Consider the following 23,665-nt stretch of genomic DNA (forward strand, 5'->3'; position numbering starts at 1 on the left):
TTGCAATCACTCCTGTGTCTTGGCTCATGCTTGCAGTAGGTCTCGTGTCTGTAGAGGTCTCTACATCAGGATTTAATTTACTCTGGTATTCCCCTTAGACACTATAGATTGATTTTTGGCCCAGAACTTATGCACATAATTAAACCTTGGAATCCGATGGAAAACTTCAAGAAATCTCAGAAGACAAAGCCATCTCACTTTCCTAATTTACATTACCACAAATTATTTATTAGTAATTCTTTTTCCTCTCCATTTGGAGGCATAAAGGGATTGCTTTCTAGGACACAGAGTATTTTGAAAGTGGACGGTCTTTGCTCATTCCAGGATTTTCAGTCTCAACAGAGCTTCCTGGCCGTTGTTCCTTTTTGTACTAACTTTATATTCCATTCTGCAGTTCTGGCCTATGACTTTCCATGGGGGGTGACCGTCTACACACCCAATAATCCATAATCTGACCGATTCCAGGGATAATGCAAAATTTTTGCAGAAGTTTCATACAGTCTTTCCGCAATTGTTACTATATGGAATGAGGATGTGAATGTTACAGGGATGTCCTGGGACATTAAGGACAGGAAAAGTGCATTGAAAGTGAATGGACGGTAATCTGGAACAATAAAAGTTTAACAACTGATCACACAAAATCATGGGTTTCTGATATTCAGGGTGGTACTGTATGGCTGTTACACAGATATACAGTACATAATAATGCATGTTATCATTTGTTCGTATTACACTATCAAGTATTATTATATTTCACAAAAATCCAGCAGCAGGCAAAGTCCAGCAGTGAAAGTCATCGGTGTTGCTTCATAAGAGTGTGCACATTTGTTAGATATCCCACACAGGCAAACGCCTCATTATAAAGAGGGTTTTCTGATCTTTATGCCCTTAGCCAGCTGCATCTAAAATGTTTGCCGCAGTTTCAGAGCCAAGTCTAGACGCTCCTAGCAAATATGTTGTTCTGTGCCTTGTGTATTTCGATATTTGATATATGTAAAAAATTGGTTTACAAAGGCGGTGTGTGTCTCTATGTTTGTTTCTCAAATGAGTTATCAGCCATTTCCTAGTAAAACGGCAATAAACAAATCATGCCGACTCATACATAAATTATGAGACTCCACAAGTGTTTAAAGCTTACAAAACACAATGGATAGCAAGTATTTTTTCTACATCATTAAATTTAACTCATCCTGAACACCTAGCAGGAATTGCTTTTCATCAGCAACGGAGAGACTGCAATTGCCTTTTAAAAATGTACTGTGAGAAACGTCTGTCAAACTCAGCCGACACAAGCTGAAACACCTGTCTCTCCTCTTGGTCATATGTGTTGCCTACAGCTGGCTTATTAGATGTGTAAACAGCAACCATTCATTCAAAAGGTAAAATTACTTGCAGCTTGTTTGACATCAGCCTTTTGGACATCACTTGAAGGTAAAGGCAAACCTTTTGTGGAGCTGGATGTTATATATTATGTATATATTATACATGCATATCTGAGATATCTGAGAACATGTAAGGCAAATCTTTTTGTATACTGTACTGTTAAGATTAAATTGTCATTTTAGCTATTTAATATACAATATTCCTCTGTGGTATGTGTATGATTGATGCATGAAAGTGATTTAGCAGTGTCTGCTAGCTGAATATACTGTATATATATATATGTGCATGTCCTCCATCTTATATTTTAATATATTGCACAAAGAATTATAATATATTGTACAAAGAACCATATATAAAATATACCCTTCATCTAATATTAAAGAAATTTAAAAGAGTTATACAATTGCAAATGTAATCAAATAAAACAGCTTTTAAAATGGAGCATCCTTAAAGAAAAAGAGCAGACATTGCTTTCGTTGTCTAATTTTAAAATGGCGAAAACAAAAAAAATTCTGGGACAAGGTTTTTCCTTTTTAAAAGAAATTATTTATTCTGACAGTTTGGCAGACTGAATAATAGCACTGAAACTAATTTATGTGGAAAAACATTTCAGAAAACATATAAATTGGATTTTGCAAAGATTTTATTGATATATCAACATGGTAATGACAACTGTGATGACTTAGCAGACTGAAAAAGTTTCAGGTTTCTCTAAAAAAATATGCTTTTATCAGCCTTGGCTGAAAAAATTAGCCATACACTAAGAGCTGAGGAATATTAAATTAATGTTAAAAGTTAAGGTTTTGTGATAAACAGAGTTGATATCGCTGCATGAAAAATGGGCCTTGATGCATTTTAAATTAAGTTTGGACTATTTTTTTTGCTTCTTTTCCCAATTGGCATATTGAGTATTCCCTGAATCATCCTGAAATCTTAGAAGAGAATCTAATATCCTGTTTGAAGCAAAATTTGCTGGAACCAGGTATCCAACATTCTAATTTCAAACAAAAGCATGCAGTGTCTCTATCAAAATCAACATTAATTAATTACTATGTTTTATTCTTATTTAATTATTTACTATTTTATTATTCACAGAAGGTGCTGTTCTTCTGAAGAGATGTAATACCAAGGTCGTGACTCTCTGTGGTCATTAAAAATCCCAAGGTGTTTCTCAAAAAGAGTAGGGCTGTTACCCTGGTGTCCTGGCCAAATTTTCCATTGGCCTTTACCAGTCATGCTTTCCTAATGATCCCCATCTCTGAACTAGCTTCATCACTCTGCTCTCCTCCCCACTGAGAGCTGGTGTGTGGGGAGCGGACTGGCGCATCATCCAGGTGGGGCTGCACACTGGTGGTGGTGGAGGGGATCCCCATGACCTGTAAAGCACTTTAAGTGGAGTGTCCAGAAAAGCACCATATAAGTTTAAGCAATTAATATGATTATTTTTATTACCAATTTATTTATCTGGCACATGCACCCAAAAGCAACTTTTATTTGCATCCATTTATACAGCTGGATATTATTCTAGAACCTCTTGGGTGACACAGCAGTGTCAGTGTGGCAGTCACTAGTCCAGAACCCTGACCACTGCTGGGCTCTGGCTCATCTCAGCAGGTGGTAGTTGTTCTTAGATCTTAGATGTGGGGAAGCTGGGGGTCACAGTGCAGGGTCAGCCATTTATACAGCACCCCTGGAGCAGTTTGGGTGAAGGGCGTTGCTCAGGGGCCTAATGGAGTAGGATTTGAACCAGCAACCTTCCAGCCACAGGTGCAGATCCTTAGCCACAGAGCCACCGCTCCGCCCCTTTTTTAGAGAGAGAGAGGAGACACTATGAATAATGAAACCCTGTGTGCAGATCTAAGCACATCCATTTAAAAAAAGAGATTGGTTTGCATTTCTGATTGGTTTATTGAACCTGGACCAGGAGCACCCAGTTGTTGAAATACAGTTTCATTCTTTAGGAATCAAATGTGCTTGTGTGCTTTGAAATACATGTATAGCGTCTGATGACACCCTGACAGTTCTCTCCTCTTTCATTCTGTTGGAAGTCTAATGACAAATTTCAATAAAAGTCCATTAAAAAGGCATTTGTTTTAAAGAGAGAAGATTGTTTTTGTTGAACTGATGTTCACAGAATTATTCGTATATCTCATCACCCCTGATTTCCCTACAGTAAGTGGTAACTAACTCTTTGGCACCCTCTCTGTCCCTCCCACCTCGAATCTCCATGACACAGAAATGACACTGACCACAGGCACTTCCCCCTTCAAATCTGGGGAAAATAACTTTCTTCTTTGTTTACCAGGATATAAGAAGCAGAACAATCGCCATCTCCCATCACATTTATATTAGCATGCGTTTGCTCACTCCTTAAGGATAACTAGGAAATAAAAAATGCTGATTTCTGAAATCAGCTCTCAAACGCTTCACAAATCTAGGTTCTATTAACCTGCAAACTGCAGACGAGGAAATCAATACAGTATTTCTCAACAATCGTTGATGCTTTCCACAGCCACAAAACATTCTGCCGAGGAAAGTGAAGTGAGTAAATCAAATACTTTATTGTTATGTACTGTCCTTATTGCCATGGATGAGATATTCATTTTCTCACGTGATTTATTCTGACTTCAGCACTGTTTAGATAAGGCAGTGTTACTGCCGGTTGAGTTTTTAGTAGAAGTGAAGAGGATATTACAAAATCGCTTAGAGGTTTAAGCAAGAATGCATTGTTCTGGTACAAATCGTGGATTAATTTAGTCAATGATACTGTTAGTAATCATTCCATCATTATGGACATCCTATTAAATCTGTATTTTATGGTTCACCATTCTTTGTTTCTAATGTATTGACAAAATTGTAACAGCTAATTTAACAATCAAATGAACTGGTGAAGTGCATAGAAATTGATTGCCAAGTCAAATTGCTTAGTGGAATTACAATTTCACTTTGCTATTTGATTTTGGGCAATACTTGTTTCACTATATCAATTAACTATGATGCCAAAAAATTGCAAAAACCTTTGGCAAGGTTGAGTAAGCATATATCTACCGCAACATTGGAAATATACTGCTGTGGCCAACTGTTTCTTATTAAAAGACTAATAGTGGGGTGTATTATCCCATTTCCTTCTGCAGGGACATTTTATATCAGGGTTTTATCTCCCAAAAATCTGAATCCCATTAAGATTATCAGTATAGTCATAAGAGCATTTTTTTAAATTTTGTAAATGAACAGAAAGTTTTTTTTTTTCAGTTTGACCATTTTTTTCCTTTGATGCAGCACAGGTTGAGCCCATGGAAGTCACCGAAAGTCCTGGAGACATTTACAACATCAGCAACTCAACTCAGCTGAGCATCAACTGCTCAAGGGACAGCGCAGTGAGCAGAGTTGTGTTCCCCGTGCTCTACACTGTTCTCTTCATCCTGGGGTTGTTCCTCAACAGCCTGGCCGTCTGGGTGTTCTTCCAGATCCCCAGCAAATCCAACTTCATCATCTATCTGAAAAACATTGTGGTAGCCGACGTGATCATGACTCTGACTTTCCCCTTCAAGATTTTGCGCGACTCCAAGCTGGGTCCATCATACCTCAAAGTCTTTGTCTGCCAAGTGTCCTCCGTCATGTTTTACTTCACGATGTACATCAGCATCATCTTTTTCGGATTAATAAGCATTGATCGCTACCAGAAAACTATAAATCCATTCGACAGGGCAAAACCTCTGAGCCTGGTCGGCGTGAAGCTCCTGTCAGGGGCGATCTGGCTCGTCATGTTCTCGATATCACTGCCCAACATGATTCTGACGAAGAAGAGGCACGAATCTCGCTCTTTCAAGTGTGCTGACCTCAAAACAGAGTTTGGCTTGACCTGGCATGAAGCGGTTAACTACACCTGTCAGATCATTTTCTGGGGCAATTTAACGATAGTAACATTTTGCTACATTTTAATAGCGAAAGAGCTGTACAAGTCCTACGCCAGAACCAGAAGCTCAAACCAGAAAGGGAGGATGACCATGAAAGTCAACGTGTTTCTCGTCCTAGTGGTGTTTTTCATCTGCTTCGCGCCTTTCCACTTCGCCAGAGTGCCCTACACCATGAGTCAGACCACGCTCTTCCGGTGTTCCCTGGAGACTGCTCTGTTTCACCTGAAGGAAACCACTCTCTGGCTGTCTTCCCTCAACTCCCTCCTCGACCCTCTCATCTACTTCTTCCTGTGCAGTTCCTTCAGAGCCTCGCTCTTCAAAACGCTGAACTTATCCACCGTTTCAAGGCCCAGTGTCGGGACTGCGGAGCAGAGGCATGACACTGAAAACACTCATTTGGGAGATTCTAATGTGTAGAAGTGATTGACTGATGTCACTGTGTTCTGTACATTACAATACAAGATACTGTAGCTTGTACTAACTCTGTTAACATGCATCACAGTAAAGAAGAACACGTATGTTTGTTTGTAATCTGTCATTGTGATGTGAATTCCATCTAATGTTCAACAACTAATTAAATGAAATGAAAACAATTGCTTCTGGAGCTCCTTGCATATCATGCAGTGAACAGGGCTTTCTGTATCATTCTGAAAAGAGAAGAAAGGAAACACAACTTTTTGGCAGTGGAGCCTTCTTTTTCTCTTTTCAGCATGGAACAAACCTTTACTTGTTCCTTTGCAGCCTACGCTTGCTGACTCAGCTGCCTCCTAGAACTATTTCATATCACACCCTGCATGTGATTTGTAGATTGAAGATTGTATTGCAGCACTTTATAGGTCTGCCTGCATTTGCTACAGGAATACAATTTCAGCATTGAATACAATTTTTGATATCTGCACATAGTGACTCACTAGAACTAGACTTCCTTCAGAGTGTTTTTTTTTGTTAAGTTTAAGTTTTAAACTTAGATAAGAAGTACTGTATGTGTACCTCAATTCAGAGGCTTGCATGTGAAGCACCGTGTTGTGTTATCGCTATTCCAAACATTATGGTCTTGCAAAATGTCAAACTAACTGCATGCAAAGTTATCATATTAGGTGATAGACTAGGCATCAGCATGCAATCGTCAGCACACAGTCTGTCTTGTCATTAGAGACCATGGAGCACAGCCCCCTCCAGAAAGAAAGAGATGGAAGAGAAAAAACAGACACTGAAAACTAGACAACCACGCAACGTCAAGTTTCACATTTTGTACTAAATAAAGTTCAGCAAAATGTGGATGGTAGTACCTGGGGTAAATAATAACACAAATTTTATTTTATACAACACCTTTAATTAAAAGTAACTTCACAAAGTGCTTTACAGTAAGAGGAAAAAAGAGGAGAAGAGGTAACAAAATTAGCACAATTAAAAACAATAATTGAATAGCATAGAATGCAGAAGAAGATGCAGACGAAGACACAGATACTCAAGATACTGATTTGTTCACTAAGGATTTACATACCCCTGGAAAAAGGGCGTTGCAGTAATCAAAAAATGAAACTGTTGACCAGTCTTTTGGCAACATTCAGAGACAACTTTGGATGTAGTGTGGTGATATTTCTGACTTGGAAGAATGATGTGTTTACAATATTTTGCACTGGGGGGTTAAATGTCAACCTGGATCAAATATCACTCCCAGGTTCTTCCATTTAAATTGAAATTCAGTGCAGCGCTCTTCACAGATAGGTTGTCTCGTCTTGAATGGTCTTGGATGGATCCCCCAGTTTTGGACTCTGGACTGCGCCCCAGATTCCCACTTTGGACTGTCTGGACCTGTTTGCCCTTGCCACGCCCCCCGAGCCCCGGATCACCGTCATCACGCACCCCTGTCTGTCTACCCTTCCTAGCCTGCTATACCTTCCTCGGATGTCCTTCTCCACTTACTTTCGGATTATACAGTCTGCACAGGGTCCCGAACTACTTTTGCATTTCACAGCTTTCACATGATCAAAATCACTTTTTGTGCATGTTGTTCGCATACTTTTTATACCTACAAAATAATGCTTTATTAATACAAAATAATGCTTTATCTTCCCTTGAAAAGAAAAACAGAACAGGAAGTTGTGCTGCAAACCTCTTGTCAAATCTTGTCAGTTACTTAGCAACCAGTGAGTAACCCCCCTGTGCAGTGATACAGTATGTCATAATCCCCAGATATTAACACTGGAGGTCTAGCACTGGAGAGTAGCTTTTCTCCTTTGGCAGTTAATGAAAACTTTAAATAATAATAATTAGCTCTTTGATCTCTTGATTATTCTAAAGGAAAAAGAAAACATCCTGCACATTTAATAGCGAGCGGTGGGTAAGTATTAATATATTTCTTATTACTCTTGATAGATAAGATACATTGATTCAACAACCCACAGTAACATCCGTATGCTGCTTTGTATGGTTCGGTACAATCTCTACATTGGGTTTTAATTGAGTGGGAGGTCTGTAAATAGTTTGCATTTTAATAGCAAAATAATAATAATGATCTTATTAGTGCAATTATTAGTAGTTTAAAAAATGTGGTGTCTCATCAATTCTTTCAACTACTGTGTATACACTTATGCAAATACACACAGTGTATGCATAAGTGCACGTACCATACAATGTATTCCTAAAGCTTTATAAACATTATTTCCAATTAAGATAAATTTACCCATGGCTTGGCAAGTAGATTGAGCACACAAATGAATAAATATGCAAGTAGACTGAAAACCAAGCCTTAATAAACCCTACAATGCAAAAGACACTCAACAATTAGACTGACCGGGGCTAGCAATTATTACTAAGCTAATAAACATTAAATTAAATGCCCAGCGATCAAATATTCTATCACTTACAGTAATTCAGGACAAATCAAGATAATATTATGTCAGTTTCTATATATATACATACACTCACTGCTTGTCTATTGCTGAAAACAAATAGCAAGGTTAATGCATGACATTACAAGAGTATTCTGAGGTGTTTTCATATAAAAATTGTAATGGAATTGTGCAGAAGGAGAGATTCTGGGGGAAAGCGCGTGAGAAATGAAAAGTCCTCCTAGCTTGAGCATTCAGCATGCATGCAGCTAAAACACTTCTTATTTTCTTCCATAAGCACTGCATAGCCGTTGCACAAAGTATCGACACTGAGGCTGGTGCCTTCCCCTGTTTGTGAAAGAGCACTCCGAAGTACTCTTTTCTGTCATGTTCTCGGTGTTGTAAAGCAACAAAAGGATTAATATGAGTCCACCATCTGTGCCTGAAAAATATCTTCTGTTATTTAGCATTTTTTAAAACCTTATCGCAAAATGCACATGTATTACAAAACATAAACTCAATACAAATCTGTAAGCTGCATCTGTGACGTATTTATCTGATTTGTCACACCAATACTGGTTTGACAAGAGAACTATGGGCGTTGAAGAAAAGGCAAAGGTCTTGCAAATTATAAGGAACATGCATTGGAAGAGTGTGTCCCTGCTGCTTTGCTACCAACTACCAAAGAGCTCGAAGGCATTGGGTGAAAACAAAGCAAGCAGACCCTTATTAATAGCTGGAGAGGTGCAGTGAAACCCCATGGAAATAGTGATCACATATCGGTTAAAGCAAAGGCATTGAAAGCTCAAAATAAAGCTACATAACACCTCCTGGAACTCTTCTCAGCCTCATTGGAAAAATTAATGTCAGCACGCATAAACTCAAAATGAGTTAATTCGCCCATTTACCTACATTTTGAGATTTTAGTGCTGATGGCTCCTATTATCCTAAAAAAGTATTTATCCTCCTGGTTACAATCATTATTCTCCCAATTATGCACAATTGGAATTTCTTGGATCTTCAATGCACAACCATGAAGGATATAGCCTATGTAGTTTCCTGTTAACCTGAATGACTTCTTATGCTTTTGTTAAAAATTATGACGTTTTGTACCTTTGTAGGCAAAGGGCTGCATGACCTTGTCTTTGGCAAGGGAGTTTTCTTATGCTTTTGTTTCATTTAAAATGAGACTTCTTATCACTTTTTAAAACTAAAACTACTTTTGTTTTGAAACTCTGTTAATCAGCTTTAACATTGATTATATTGTTGGATGTCTTAGCTCACTCTCTTTTAACTGCCTCATTAAAACATGTTCTCCTGCTGTATAGTATCAGAGGTGCCAGACTGGCCTGAGCCAGACTTTATTTCTCTCTAGTGTCTCCCGTTAAACCATCATCATCATTATCAACAACAACCTTATTTTGTTTGACCACCTATCTAAATATTTTTGGCTTCTAGCACATTTGATTGATTCTCCAAGAAACAGGGCTTTAGAGACCGTTTTCATACTCCTGATGAGTTAACGAGGCCTCTAAAACCTGCAGCAACAATGGCAAAGCTAAAAGTCAGCTCCAATATGTATGCTTGATGTGGCGCTGTTTCAAACGCAGACACCGCAGGATAACCAGTGCACAGTGATTGCACAATTCCCCCGCCACCTCACTGTCCCCTTTCCCTCACCCCAAACTCACATTAAAATTCTCCTTTATGCAAAATTCAAAGTCCCTCTGGAATGCAGCCTTGCTCTCTGAAGATGTGCTTTCTTGCTGCTGGCTGGTGGAGAGGAAGTGGCTTTATCAGATGTTGGTGTCTGTGCAGGGAAATGAAACTCCCAGAGGAAGAAAAAACTAAGTGCTTACTGAGCACAGACAGGTACTGAGTCATGAACAAGGCAGGGCATGTAGAAAACAAAGCAAGTACAAACTAATAATATATTTTCGAGAAGCACCTTTCATAACAAATTGTCTCAGGTTGTTTGCTCTCAAGTCACCAGCCTTGTCACCTGCAACTCTCCCCGAGTGAAACGTTTCAAATTTTGATTCCTGTTAAACCCGTTCCCTTCTTCCTCTGAGCCCTGAAAGATGTATTAAGCTTGTAAGATCCCAGCCTAAGGAGAGATCTCTTTATTGGCCATATACAATTTCTTGTATTAGGAATTTGTCTTTTCACATACCCCAGCCTACTCTCCATGAGACACACAGACAGGGAGAGAAGCTGGGGGTCAGAGTGCAGGGTCAGCCATTTACATGGCACCCCTGGAGTATTTGGAGATAAGGGCCTTGCTCAGGGGCCCACAGGAATAGGATTCCTCTGCCGGCCGCGAGATACGAACTGGTAACCTTCCACCCACAGGCGAAGATCCTTAGCCACAGAGCCACCACTCCGCACTGCACTGCAGAGGATGCTAAGGATGCACTGACATAAGCTTGTTTGTCTAAAATAGAGACTTATAAGTAGTGAAATAATTCAAATAGTAAGAGAAATTATTGGAAGAAGTGCTGCAAAGCCTTCCTGTGTAGAAGGTGCAGGGCTGCCAACTAGTGGACAGTTCATGTAAGTGCAACCTCAGTGCCCCTCAAAAGAATTAACTTGCTCTCCAAATAATTTGAAATTAAGTTAATGATACTTTGGCTGCTTGCTCATGGTATTTGCGGTTCTAAACGTTTTTCAAAATCAGCCTTAAGCTAAAGAAGCACATGGATGAGAAGCTAAAGATTCAGGGCACAGTTGTTTTTATGATCAAGCCTTTCTTTTCAACAAAAACAACACATTAAATCACCTATGTCGAGAAGGAATCCAGAAACACGAGAACATACCTTAGATTCTGGCTCCTGTCTTCGCTGAGCCCAATACGTTGACTCTCATTTTGAAAACCTGTGAACCCAGCCGTTGATCCAATGGGCCTGTTAAACCTTTGGCTCCTGTTTCCCTTTCTTCTCAGGGCCAAAGAGAAAAGGTTTTCGAGGGGCAAGTATTTCGTAAGATCACACGTCCAACGGCCATTTTCCTCCTCTTTAAGCAGTAAAGGCCCTGAAGGACAGAGGGAAATCTTGGGCATCACATTGGTCAAAGTTTGGAAAGAAAACAGACAGAAGAGGTCAACTGCAGACGATTCTCTGACCCTCAGGTGAGAAACAAAACTGGCTACTGAAGCAGTTTCTCACCTCTCCACCTGATCTGCTGGAGAGGAATGTCTCCCGCGAGCCAGCAAGGTGGGTCTTGTGCTTCGGGGGGGGGGCAACATGAAGGGTCCCCTGTGGGTTGTGGGGGTGAAAAGAACTGTTTTAATGCACGCAGTTATCATTGCTAGTTAAAATAGGGAGCTCGGCTTTTCCCCGTACGAGATAACAGTACCCTATGACGCCAGAGACAATGTGTCATGGAAGGTGTGCAATTAAGCAGACAGACATAGGGTTAAACAAACCTTTAAGCCAATTATTCTCCTCACATCAGAGACCAGACTCATCAGGTATTGTGACCCCAGTACAGCTATTAGGGCAGGTTTGTCCTACCTACTGGGTAGAAGAAGTAAGTCTCTAGTAGACAAATAACGCTGCCAATGGATAGATTATAAGCCTTTTAATCTATCGTTAGCATGTGGGCCCAGTCCGGGGCTCCAGATTCAGTTTCGCATGCTTTTTTAAATTGGTTTTTAAATTGTGCGTAGTGTCACATGACACCATTTCTGTGGCTGGTTTGTTCTCCCAATGGCTTGCCACCAGATGCGCTGTAACTAAAAGCTGATTGAGAGAGTACAACGTGATTTTTTAGTATGTATGAATAAAAATCTGATACTGTAAAAAAAGGAGTTCTGAATACAATAATAGTATGAACTGTTCAAAATAAGTACAAATTCAAATAACTCAATAGAATTCAAAATGTCCAGATCTACTCATACCCTGTCAGCAAGTCAAAATGTTAATGCTGTATTTAATCTTTTTGTCAAAAATATTTTATGTTTTTTAGATGGTAGATTTAGTATGGTAGTTTCGCAAAGCCTCAGAAATATACAGAAGTATCTGGAAGTCATTATGATTTCCACAAGGTATAAAAGAAGCTGAACACTGAAGCAAAACAATTGATATCATGTCATCATGGGGAATGTCCGAGATAGTACACTGTCAATAGTATTTAGGTTTTTATTAACACCTATTAAAAACTCAAATCCTAATTTCACATGTTCAAAACTAACTCAAAGAAATTTTAAAGGGAACAACAATTTTGAAGGCTGTTGTTTATTTGTCAGCCTTCCATAACAGCAGGAAACGTCACAAGTATATGTTCAAAATCATATTTTGAAATGCCATTTATTTTATTTATGTAAATGTACTGAGGCATTTAAAGAATTGAGCCAAGTAGTTCTTCACTAATTCTGACTGCAAAATGTTTTCTTTGTGGCCATTTGTAAAATGAAATTTTTATTTATAAAGTAAATTTGTATTTTATCATTTGTCAAAAGTGTGTTCTTTCTTGAATCTCTGCACATTACAGTCCATCTGTATTCCAGAAATGAAGATCTTAACGAAAGAGTTGAAACTGTAGCACAAGTGCCGTCTGTGAAATAACACAGTAGTTCACAAAATTAAAAAGCAAAAAATATATCATGTCAAGCAAAACTGTAACTCAGAAACCTGCAGTGCACAGAATCACGCAATGGGCAATTTGTCTGAATGCTTTTTTGTCTCCATGAACAACCAGCAGTTATGTTTACGATGCTTTGTGCCTTCGGATTCGAAGAAACTGAATTTCTGTAACCACATTTCCCTAAATTTGCATGCTGCCTCATCTCCTGTACAGTATATTTATGTTGAATGACAGGTCTAAAATGATTGGAATCTCTTTTTTTTTCCAAACAGACAAAAGCAAACCAGTAAATCATGACCCCGCATGTCTCAGATCAAGAATGGTTAAGATTGAATGTTGACATTTCAAAATAATTCCACAACAGATGCTTCAAATTGCATAATGGAATTATTTTACTAATACCATAGGGGATCAATAAACGAAAAACAAGTTTGCTACCCTGTTTTAATAATCTCCAAATCTTGGTAAGTATTCTTTGTTCATTTAATGTTCTGCAGGCTATTTTTCCCTCTTTGGTGTTGTTTGAAACTTTGAGATCATGAAAAACTGAAGCTTTACAGTGAGGATAAGGTTAACAGTTCAAAGTTCCACTTTTAGATTGACCAGAAAGAACCAATAACATTTTAGTGACTTGCAAGAGGGACAAAAGTCACTTGTGAGCATGGTGACTGTCACTGGAAGGTGACTGCTGTAATTGCTGCTTCATGCATTGTGTTGCTCACTGTACAATGTACTGCTGTCTTCTAATCTTTCTGTATTATTGGGCTTGTTATTGTTATTTGTTGTTGTTATATTGTTGTTATTTATTGTTATATTGAGCTTATATTGTTATTTATTGTTATATTGGGCTTTTCCCAATAACAAACCCATGGTAACAAAAAGCCTTAATCATGTCCTCCTAAAAAAGAAACAAGCTTTTTCTCAAGAGGACACCCAGTTCAGGAAGGAAGTGCAGAGAGAGGTGAAAAGGGAGATTGGGAAAGCTAAGGAACAGTATAGGGTACAAATAGAGAACACCATTACTACAGGTGACACCAGGATGGCATAGATAGATAGATAGATAGATAGATAGATAGATAGATAGATAGATAGATAGATAGATAGATAGATAGATAGATAGATAATACTTTATTAATCCCGTAGGGAAATTGATGTGTTACAGCAGTCCAGCCCAAGACAAGCAAAAACAGACTTCAGAATAGTTATAAAACAAAAGACAACAAAAATAAATAAAAATAAATAAAAAATAAATAAATACATAGGTGTGTGCAAAATGTGATGATCATAGTCACTGTAAAAACAATACAATATGTGCAAAATGTGCATAGGTTTATACAGACTGATTGTCCAAAAAGTACAATGGAGCAAACATGCTGTCCATAGATGAGCAAATGAAGGGCTAACAGCCCTGGACTGTTAGCCCTTAGGCATGGCAGGGCATTTAAAGCATCGCCAATATCCTTCAGAAGCGTAGTGGCAGCACTATACCTCTGTTAAATGGTGTGGATGGGCAACAGCTGGCCAATGATCTGAATGTGTTTTATACCGGCTTTGAGTTGAAATCTACAACCACCTCAGCTCATAGTCATATTCACTCTGTATCTGGAGAGGTTTTCTTTAATATTGACACAGCAGAGGTACGTAGACTTTTTAGGAAAATCAATATAAGGAAAAGTGCAGGTCCAGATAATGTGTGTGGTAGGGTCCTACAATCTTGTGCAGATCAGCTTTGCAATATTTTTAGTTTCTTATTCCAGATGTCCTTAAACTTACAGATCATTTCCTCTCTGTGGGAGAAATTCATCAATATTCCTATTCCCTAAAACTGCCCAGCCTAGTGGCCTTAACAGCTACAGGCTGGTTGCCCTCACATCTCTCCCAATGAAAACTCTTGAGAGAATAGTGAAGCAACACATCACAAAGAGCACACAAGCCCTCATCGACCCCCTGCAGTTTGCATACAGGGACAGGAGGGGAGCAGACGATGCAATACACACATTGTTAAATCTGGTCTGTCAACACCTGGACCAACCAGGGACCTTTGTAAGGATTTTATTTGCTGACTTCTCCTCTGCTTTCAACACAATACAACTTGCAACACAAAATTGCACAGAAACTCTCAAAGTACTTAAATCTGAAAGAGAACCTGATAATGTGGGTGCTAGACTTCCTACCTAGCAGGTCTCAACAGGTCAAATTGGGGAAGTGCTTATCTGACATTCACTATATGTCAACTGGATCACCGCAGGGCTGTGTCTTGTCCCCTCTTCTGTACATTTTGTACACTGATGATTCCATAAGCAAGCACACAGATAGACATCTCATTAAGTTTGCTGACAACACAGCCCTGGTCAGTTTATTAAAGGACACAGAATACCATCATGGGTCAATTTTAAATTATTTTACTAAGTGGTGCAATGAGTTCTCCCTAAAGTTAAATGTTTCAAAAACAAAGGAACTGGTTATTGATTTGAGGAAAAATACCACACCCCCACTACAATTGATGGTCAGCCTGTTGAAATTGTCGATGACTATAAGTACTTGGGACTGGTCATTGACAAAAACCTAAAATGGGACAAATGTTGTGACTATATATCTATAAAAAAGGCCAACAGAGACTCTTTTCTTAGGAAACTCAGCTACTTTAAAGTAGATAAAACTATCCTTAAACTTTTCTACAAATCATTCATTGAAAGTGTCTTAACATATTGCTTCACTTGTTGGTTTGGTAACATAAGTACCGCTAACTGTAACAGGCTGAGTAGATTAGTGAATATAAGTGGCAAAATAATCATGAATAATCAAATCAACTTGAGCATCCTTTACAAACAGAGGGTGACTAAGAAAGCCAAAAGCATCAGGGAGTGTGTGTCTCACCCCCTCCATTGTGAATTCACACTTCTCCCATCTGGGAGACACCTCTGTGCTCCCAGGTGTAAACCCAACAGAATCAGGAAATCTTTCATCCCCACTGCAATTACACTCTTAAACAGTGCAAAGTAACTACCTTGTCTCTTTTCTCCTGTAACACTACTGTATTCTCTTCCCTTTTGATGATGTGTATTTGTCATTGTGTTGTGTTTGACTGTGCTGTGCTTGCACCTGTTGCTTGATGGGATAGACTCGAGCTCCCCTGCCACCCTGAATTAGACGAAGCGCTTAGAAACTGTATGGATGAATGGCATCTTATGCAGACAGCTACTGAGAATAAACATGGGTAAGACCAGTGACTTAAATGGTCTCAATTAAAACTGGTTCCAATTGTTTAGTCATCGAGTTTGAGCCCCCTATAAAACCCACAGAGCCGTAGCTCCCCATGACCAAGGGTAAGGAACAGTGTTTTAAATCCAGATTAGTGGTTTAAAAACATCTGAGGGTGTTAAGGAAAGACCCAAATTAAAGATCCCTATATATTGTTTCCATCAAGTTTAACGTGTTAATAAAGGTGAATTATATGATGTTTCTATTAAAATCACCTACCTCAGTTAACCCATCTAATGTTTTCAATGTGTGTTCTGCTTTTATTTTTCTAGACGCAAACCATGAATTCCTCTCAACCTGAAAGCACATGCTATGAAACCTTTCTTGGGGTCATTCCAGTCCTTTATGGTTTGCTGTTCATCCCTGCCCTTGTTTTAAACTGCTTGGCAGGGTGGGTGTCTTTTCAGATTCGGACAGAATCAACTTTTATACTTTATCTGAAAAACCTGATTGTTGTTGACTTCATAATGACCCTGACCATTTTAACAAAAGCCATCAGCAAGTCTAAGTTCGGACAGACACACCTGGTGGTCTTTGCGTGTCGATTCTCTGACATCCTCTTTTACTTCTCTATGTACATCAGTATCATCTTCCTAGGGGTGATCAGTCTGGACCGATACTTTAAAATCGTGAGGCCCTTTGGAAAATTATTGGGCCAGAACATAACCTATGGAAAATTCCTGACAGCTTTCATCTGGATTTCATTTTTCTGCACAACAGCACTTCCCAATATGATTCTGACCAATAAGAAGTGGAACGGGACTGCAAACTGCATATCACTGAAGGACAGGCCTGGGGTTATTTGGCATGAAGTGGTCATCTACATTTGCCAAACAGTTTTTGCAGTTGTCTGTGTTTTGATTGTATTCACCTACGTGTTCATCAGCAGGAAGGTTTATGAGTCGTACAAGAGATCCCAGAGCTGTAACAAGAGGTACAAGAGACAAACAAAGGCGAGGGTGTTCATCGTCATAGTTGTATTCTTCATCTGCTTTGTGCCGTATCACCTGGTCAGAGTGCCGTTCACTAAAATTCAGGTTGACAAGAACACCACATGCATAGATTATGCATGGTCATTTTCAAAAGAACTGTCTCTTTGGCTGTCAGCAACCAACACCTGCCTTGATCCATTGATCTACATATTGCTGTGCAAATCTTTCAGAAATAAGGTGTGTGAAATCTTTAGACGTAAAACATTTAATATCTCAAATGATAATGAGGACTCAACTCAGTAGTGTTGGTTTTTTGCAGACACTGATACAAGAGCATGAGAAAAGCAGGCTATATACCTACAGAATAGCCAGTGCTAGTTTCCTGGTCACCATTTCTGACATCCAATCTTGATGATCAGTAGAAAATTCATTAGGAAAGGCAATGAGTAATTAGGCTAGGTAAGGCTGAAGAAGGAAGAGTGCAGGCAGGGGATTTTTCTTGAACAGAGAAATGCTTTTTGTTCACAGAGAGAGCATGGTGGCAGAGTAGTTAATGAGACAGGAACAGGATAAGGACGCCAAATTAGAAAAAAAAGTTTTCATATTTTATTATTAGCAATTGTAGCAACCGAGAAAACATCTTGCTTTGTTACCAAAATATTTTGTATATATTTTATATTCATATATTTAAATGCATACTGCCAATTAAATTTGAAACCCCTGTAAGTAGATTCTGCCAATAAAATTAAAAAAGACAAAGTGTTTTCTGCTTTTTGTATTTTGTATTTTAACTGGATGTGTGGAGGAGTAATGTTTACTGAAGTCTTCTAGTACCTTCGTACAAATCCCTGTGTTATTTGTCCCAGAACATTACTGGGCAAAATATCCTTTTGGACACCTCCAGTAATGCAGTGTGTCAGTGCCCTCTGATAAACAGTGTAAAACAGCTGTGTTTGTATTGACACACTCCATCTTTGAGAATATCAATTATTTTTTAATAATAAATATTGTTGGTTGAACTGTCTATCAGGTGAATTGATTATTGTGAGACACAGATGCACATACGTATTTCTACAACTCCTAAGATCTCAAGTGTTCATGTCTAGGTCTGTATACAGTACCATTCCAAAGTTCTTTACATAGCCCTTAACCTCCACTCCCAAAACACCTGAGAGCCTTCGGGAGAAGAAGAAGAAAACACACAGTCATACAATGTCACCGACAACTAGTAGCATGGACAGGACAACCAAACACTTTCAACTTCACAAAGTCTGCTCACCTGCAAAGACAAGCAGCTAAGATGACTGAACACACAACAGCCCAATCACATCCCAACACCACGGTTATTGACACGTGAAACAGGACCGGTCTGAAAAAAATCTCTTCAGTCCTGATCAGAGGCCTTAGCAAGGGGTCTTCATTCACGTGTCCATAGTCCAGAAGAGTACTCATAAAGAGCTCGTGCCCAGAAAGTGAAACCCCTCAGGGCACAAGAGGAAGTGTTTATGTGGAGCCAGGAACTGTCCAGCCATGTTCTGACAAACACTGTGTGAATGAGCTCCTCAATAACAAACGAGCTCTTAGCTGCCATCTAAATACAGTTTGATGCATCAAAAGGCCACCTCTCATTTGCAGCCTGTCTCATAATAAAAAATGGCATTTGTGCGTTGATGCCGCTCCCCTGTGCCTCTCAAATGCTTTCAAACTCCCCATGGCAAGAGTGTTTCGTCAATGTGGACTTGGCATTGTCTGGACAGTGCGGTCCAGGTTCCCCTCAAGGTGATTTGAATTCAGCGGAATACTAACCATTAGCAGCTGTTGACATCTGCCAGAATATGCGGGGGCGCTCAGCCTTACCCTGCCCCACGGAATCCAGATTTGCTCTTCAGAACTCACTGTGTCCCTGACACAGGGCAGGTGACCTGCCTCAGGGCTGGCAGTGCCAACCCACATTATCAGACGTATATATACAGTAAACATGACTGGATGACTGTGATGCAGTAACTGTGTCTAGACAAGAGTCGCTAGCATTCACCACTTTGGAACAAGATTTCTTTTCTTAGTACCCCCATCCACGGTCTCCTCTATATATTGTAATTGTGTTTTATCTTGTGTATTCTTCTTATTTATTGTTGTTGTCATCCTGTAAAGTGCTTTGAGAAGCCACCTTTAAAGGAGCTATATAAAATAAAGTTTATTATTATTATTATTATAATTATAAGATGAGTATTAATACAGCACTGCAAGCTGAATTAAAGAGGAGAGCACTGAGCATATTCCAGACAGTGCTGCACTGTTACGATGGTCTGCCTGCACAAGGTAACGGAACAATGCAAAGCTAGCATACACAAATGTGAAGATAAAGTTCACATGCATCAGACACTCATTCCAAATGAATAAAAGGCACAGGACAGATTCTGGCATGCCTCATTGAGTTTGCATACCTCTTCTTATCAGATTTATCTCTTATTTAAATAAAAGGGGGCTGCAGATGAACTTTAGAGATTACATTCATTGTTACCACATTCTAAATAAAGATGAAGTTACCTGCTTCCGAAGTAAACACGTTCAGACACACGTGCTTGAAAAAATAACAGAAGAGAAGGCAGGGGCACCTTGCATACGAAATGTTTCTATTTGGAAGCCTCATCAGATAGCACAGTCCAGCGAGGAGCAGCTGAGAGACCACATTTTTGGCCTAAAGAAAAAAGTGGGTAAGTACTCTACTTTTTAAAAAAATGGCAAGGTAATAAATTGATTGATTAACAGTTATGTTGCTTGGAAACATGGGGTTTACCTCCCCTAGCAAATATTAATGCTAAATAAGCAACAATCTCCAAAGACGATTTTTAATTTTGCAAAAAACAGACTTTGCCTGTTTTCTAATCTCAAGGTGAAGCTCCATCATGGATAAGGCTACTACAAACCGCACATCTTCCAACGCGACAGAGTCCGACACCTTCACAGTGTATCTCTTCCCCTGCCTGTATGCACTGGTCTTTTTGGGATCTGCTTTTTTAAACACAGTGGCCCTCTGGATATCCTTTCATGTCCAGTGTGCATCCTCCTTCCTCTTTTACCTCAAGAACTTGATCATAGCTGACCTGCTGATGACCGTGACCATACTATTGAAAACCCTCAGTGAAGCCAGCTTCGCGCCGAGGCAGCTGAAAATCATCACCTGTCGGTACTCCAGTGTGGTCTACTACTTCACCCTGTACATCAGCATTATCCTGATGACGCTCATCAGCCTGGATCGATACCTCAAAATCGTGCGCCCGTTCGGGACGTCCTTCGTGCGGAACAAAACCTTCGGCAAAACGGCGGCCGTCATCATCTGGGTTGCGTTATTTTCTACGACGGCCATGCCGAACATGATACTGACCGACCCGAGACGGGACAACGCCTCCGGGGCAGTCAACTGTATCTGCCTGAAGGAAGCCCTCGGCCAGGACTGGCACTACGCGGTGATAAAAATCAACATGGTGATTTTCTGGGTGTGCTTTGCTGTGATGGTTGTCTTTTACTTGCTAATAAGCAAGGAGATTTACGAGTCCTATCGAAGATCCCAGAGTAACAACAAAAAAGACAAAAGGCACGCCAAGACGAGGGTGTATGTCATCATTGCCGTGTTCTTCCTGTGTTTCGCACCCTATCACTTTGCTAGAATACCTTACATTCTGAAGACTCCCGGGAGGAGCTGCAGCCTGTCCAAATCCCTGCACTTAGTGAAAGAATTTACACTCTGGCTGACTTCAACTAACACCTGCCTGGATCCCCTCATTTATTTATATTTGTGCAAATCCTTTCGGAGAAGGTTCATCAGAACCGTGAGCATATCAAGAAGCCTGCCAGTAAAAGCTAATTACTCAAAGGGCCAGGAAGTCTCTTCAAACTACTATGAGACGTCCATGTAACACGAACACATCGAAACCTCGGTGAGCAATATACAGCAGGAGCAACCAGAACATGCTAATATGGTCCCACAAGAGAGAATATCCAGCTGCACATCGAAATGAGCTCTGCTGACATACTATACAAAAAAAAACTGTATAGGTGGATGCTTTGATTTTTTTTGCAGTTATTTAAAATTGTTTTTTATTGAATTATAGTTACAGTTGGTTAAGAATAAATATGTATACTATGTATATCAGTGGTCATTCAATTTACTATAACCATTTTTGTGCGATGGTCATCAGTGTCAGTAGTTATCAGAGACATAAGCTCTGTAACAATGGACATTTTTGTTTCATAAATAAAACTTTTAACAGCTTGTACTTAACATGCATTTTAAATTCTTCACCGGCGTTTCGTTGAAATATATATACACAAAGATAAAGGTACACAGTACATTACCCTGATGTAATATATACTAAACATGCTAAATATACTATACTCTAATTAACCTCATCTTTCCAGATGATTTGAAAACATTAACAAACATTTGCATGTTCAGATTATACTAAGGACTTATTTTTAAGACATAAATTGTAATACATTTTATGTTTCAAGGCTAGGGACGTGCAGAGCGGGGGGGCTACTGTGACTCAAGACCGCCCCTTTGCCCTCATTGGCCCAAGTGCCCTTTTTTGCTTGTAGAAAAAAAGTCCCCCAATTTCATTTTTTTCCGCCACTTGGCGATTCTGCTTCTGCATTTAGTACGGATCTCCCGTTAGGAGAAAATAAAATGTCGATCGTAATCGATCTCACCCGAGCACAAGTGTCCGCCTCCCGTCCGTTGTAAAAAGCGGAGGAAAAAAAGCAGCGACAAGCAACGTACAGTAGGCTACTACACCTGTGGAGGTCGTGTTTAACATTTTTGAACGGTTAGAAGATAGACAAATTTTTCAGAAGGACTGTACAAAAGTATCACACCAAGGGTGTCGTATTGAGCACTTTGTGCTGAAGAAAGACTTATTTTCATTCACCTGTTTGAAATGAGTTTGCAAACCGGTGAACTCGCCGTTATTGTCTGCGTGTTATTTAGCTATATTTGAGATTTCCTTAAGAAAATGCAGTTAACTGAGTAGACAAGCCAGTCTTTTTGTATTTGATATAAACAGCTAACATGCATATTCTTTGTTGTGTATACAGTATGGTTCAGTCACAGAAACAGGAGAGCTTGCATTCAGAAAAAAAAAGAATTTAGGGAGGCAGCTAAAGGGAGTACATCGCTTCATACTGTAACTGGGTCACAACTAGCGGCAGGCGAACAGGTCATCAAAAAAGCCGGTTCCTTAGGCTGCATTCTACACACTGTACGCCTCAATAACAGTTGTTAAGATGTGTTATATCAGGAAAATAAAGTATATGCTCAGTAGAGGGGGTGTAATATCTTGTCTGTTAATCAAACATAATCAGCAATTATGGACAACCATTTTTGTGAAGGTTGTGAATATTGTAATGCCTCTGAAATCACATCCAAACGTCCTGTAAAATTGAAAAACACAGAAACACAAGCAGGCACTGATTTGTGTCCAGGATACTCTAATGTAACAAAGCCTGAACCGGAAAGTGCCCCTTCTGCCCTTTTGAGCCACTGCCCACCATTTCTTGAATGCGGTCCTTCATACACATTTCTTCAGCTTTCATTTCCTCATAAAATGCATCTGACATGACAAACTGCTTATTTAACAGATCATCATGTATTTAAAAAAACGATTTTGTAATGTAAAAACAATGCATAATAGCATCTCCCTTGTTTATTTTATTTGGAAATTGTGCAACTGCCTGTTTTAGCAATCACTTCCTAAAACATGTATGCACATTCAGGAAATCACCCAAAAAATACCATAATTAAATGGATGCAACTTGTTTTCTTTCAATATCTCACATTCATATATATTTCAATATATAACATTCACAGGCCTGCTGATAAAATGATATAACGAATGAATAACCATGCCACCTGTGCTACAGAGAAATCACCACAACTTCAATACAGGAGCACTTTCAACATAAAATTGCAAGGTAACAAGCTCTTTGTTGATGTCTGACCTAATCCCATCTGAACTTTTTAGACCATCTTTAGACCTGCATCTAGCTGGCTCAAATCTGGGTCACATAAAGTTGATAAGCTTAGTTTGCAATAGGACAGCCTGCAGCCCGCGGTTACTGCTTAAACCTCACCAGGCCCTTTAGTATATATAATGAGGGTGGAACTTAAACTGCATTTCCTATTAGTACGCCCTCTCAAATCCTCCGTCATATCTGAAAAATACATTAATATAGCACCTTTGAGATGTACACCAGGGATAATAAATGTTTACGTGAAGTCTTGTTATATAAAAAGGCCTTTTGAATTTTTAGTAGAAAAACTCCACATCAGAATAACCCATTGGGCAAATACAAATATTTGTAAATCCTTCCACGCACTTGAACTGAACTGAACTTGAACTTTATTGCCATATGTAACCGGTACTGGTACAATGGAATTCTTACTAACAGAAAGTCTCTCGATTGTAAAACAAGTGTAAAAAACAGGACAAAGTGCAAACAGTGCATCAAGACAATATACAAACAAACAGTAGACAATGTGCAAGTAAACATGTAGACAGTTTGATACAGACACAATACAGACGTGTAAACAATGACTGGAGATGTGCAATAGATAAGAAATCATAAAGAGGTAGATGGTGATGGTGTAGGTGTGGTCCGAGGGGGATGGCTAAATGTGTTCGCCAGTCTCACTGCTTGTGGGTAGAAGCTATTGAAGAATCTAGTGGTAATTGTCCGTATGCTCTTATATCTCTTG

The 23,665-nt window shown here is 39.3% G+C and overlaps 1 protein-coding gene and 2 pseudogenes across 5 annotated transcripts; all 3 read left to right on the forward strand.

The window, feature by feature from the left end:
- The first annotated feature begins 3,753 nt into the window (after positions 1–3,753).
- On the forward strand, positions 3,754–5,848 carry LOC148837141 (P2Y purinoceptor 12-like). The gene is made up of 2 exons (XM_088914289.1): positions 3,754–3,924; positions 4,668–5,848. The coding sequence occupies exons 1-2, from the start codon at positions 3,883–3,885 to the stop codon at positions 5,715–5,717; spliced, it is 1,092 nt and encodes a 363-aa protein (XP_088770415.1). The 5' UTR covers positions 3,754–3,882; the 3' UTR covers positions 5,718–5,848.
- A 1,662-nt stretch (positions 5,849–7,510) lies between these two features.
- Positions 7,511–17,539, forward strand: LOC148837142 (P2Y purinoceptor 13 pseudogene; annotated as a pseudogene). Of its 3 annotated transcripts, XR_016090959.1 has the most exons (4): positions 7,511–7,640; positions 11,157–11,346; positions 12,991–13,182; positions 16,252–17,539. The product of XR_016090959.1 is annotated as a P2Y purinoceptor 13 pseudogene, transcript variant X2 (transcript). The 3 variants fall into 3 exon arrangements; XR_016090958.1 differs by lacking the exon at positions 7,511–7,640 and having other exon boundaries at positions 11,116–11,346; XR_016090960.1 differs by lacking the exon at positions 7,511–7,640 and having other exon boundaries at positions 11,116–11,261.
- Positions 17,540–19,550: 2,011 nt separating this feature from the next.
- On the forward strand, positions 19,551–22,231 carry LOC148837143 (P2Y purinoceptor 13 pseudogene; annotated as a pseudogene). The gene is made up of 2 exons (XR_016090999.1): positions 19,551–19,625; positions 19,805–22,231. The product of XR_016090999.1 is annotated as a P2Y purinoceptor 13 pseudogene (transcript).
- The last annotated feature ends 1,434 nt before the right edge of the window (positions 22,232–23,665 follow it).

The sequence above is a fragment of the Atractosteus spatula genome, chromosome 4 (genome assembly GCF_055471065.1).
Source record: "Atractosteus spatula isolate fAtrSpa1 chromosome 4, fAtrSpa1.hap1, whole genome shotgun sequence".
Lineage (NCBI taxonomy): Eukaryota > Metazoa > Chordata > Actinopteri > Semionotiformes > Lepisosteidae > Atractosteus > Atractosteus spatula.

Excerpts from the sequence above, each read along its gene's own strand:
- LOC148837141 (XM_088914289.1), top strand. The coding sequence starts at position 3,883 with ATGCTTTCCACAGCCACAAAACATTCTGCCGAGGAAAGTGAA. Across the intron at positions 3,925-4,667 it reads ATTCTGCCGAGGAAAGTGAA|GTTGAGCCCATGGAAGTCAC; the intron begins GTGAGTAAATCA and ends GATGCAGCACAG.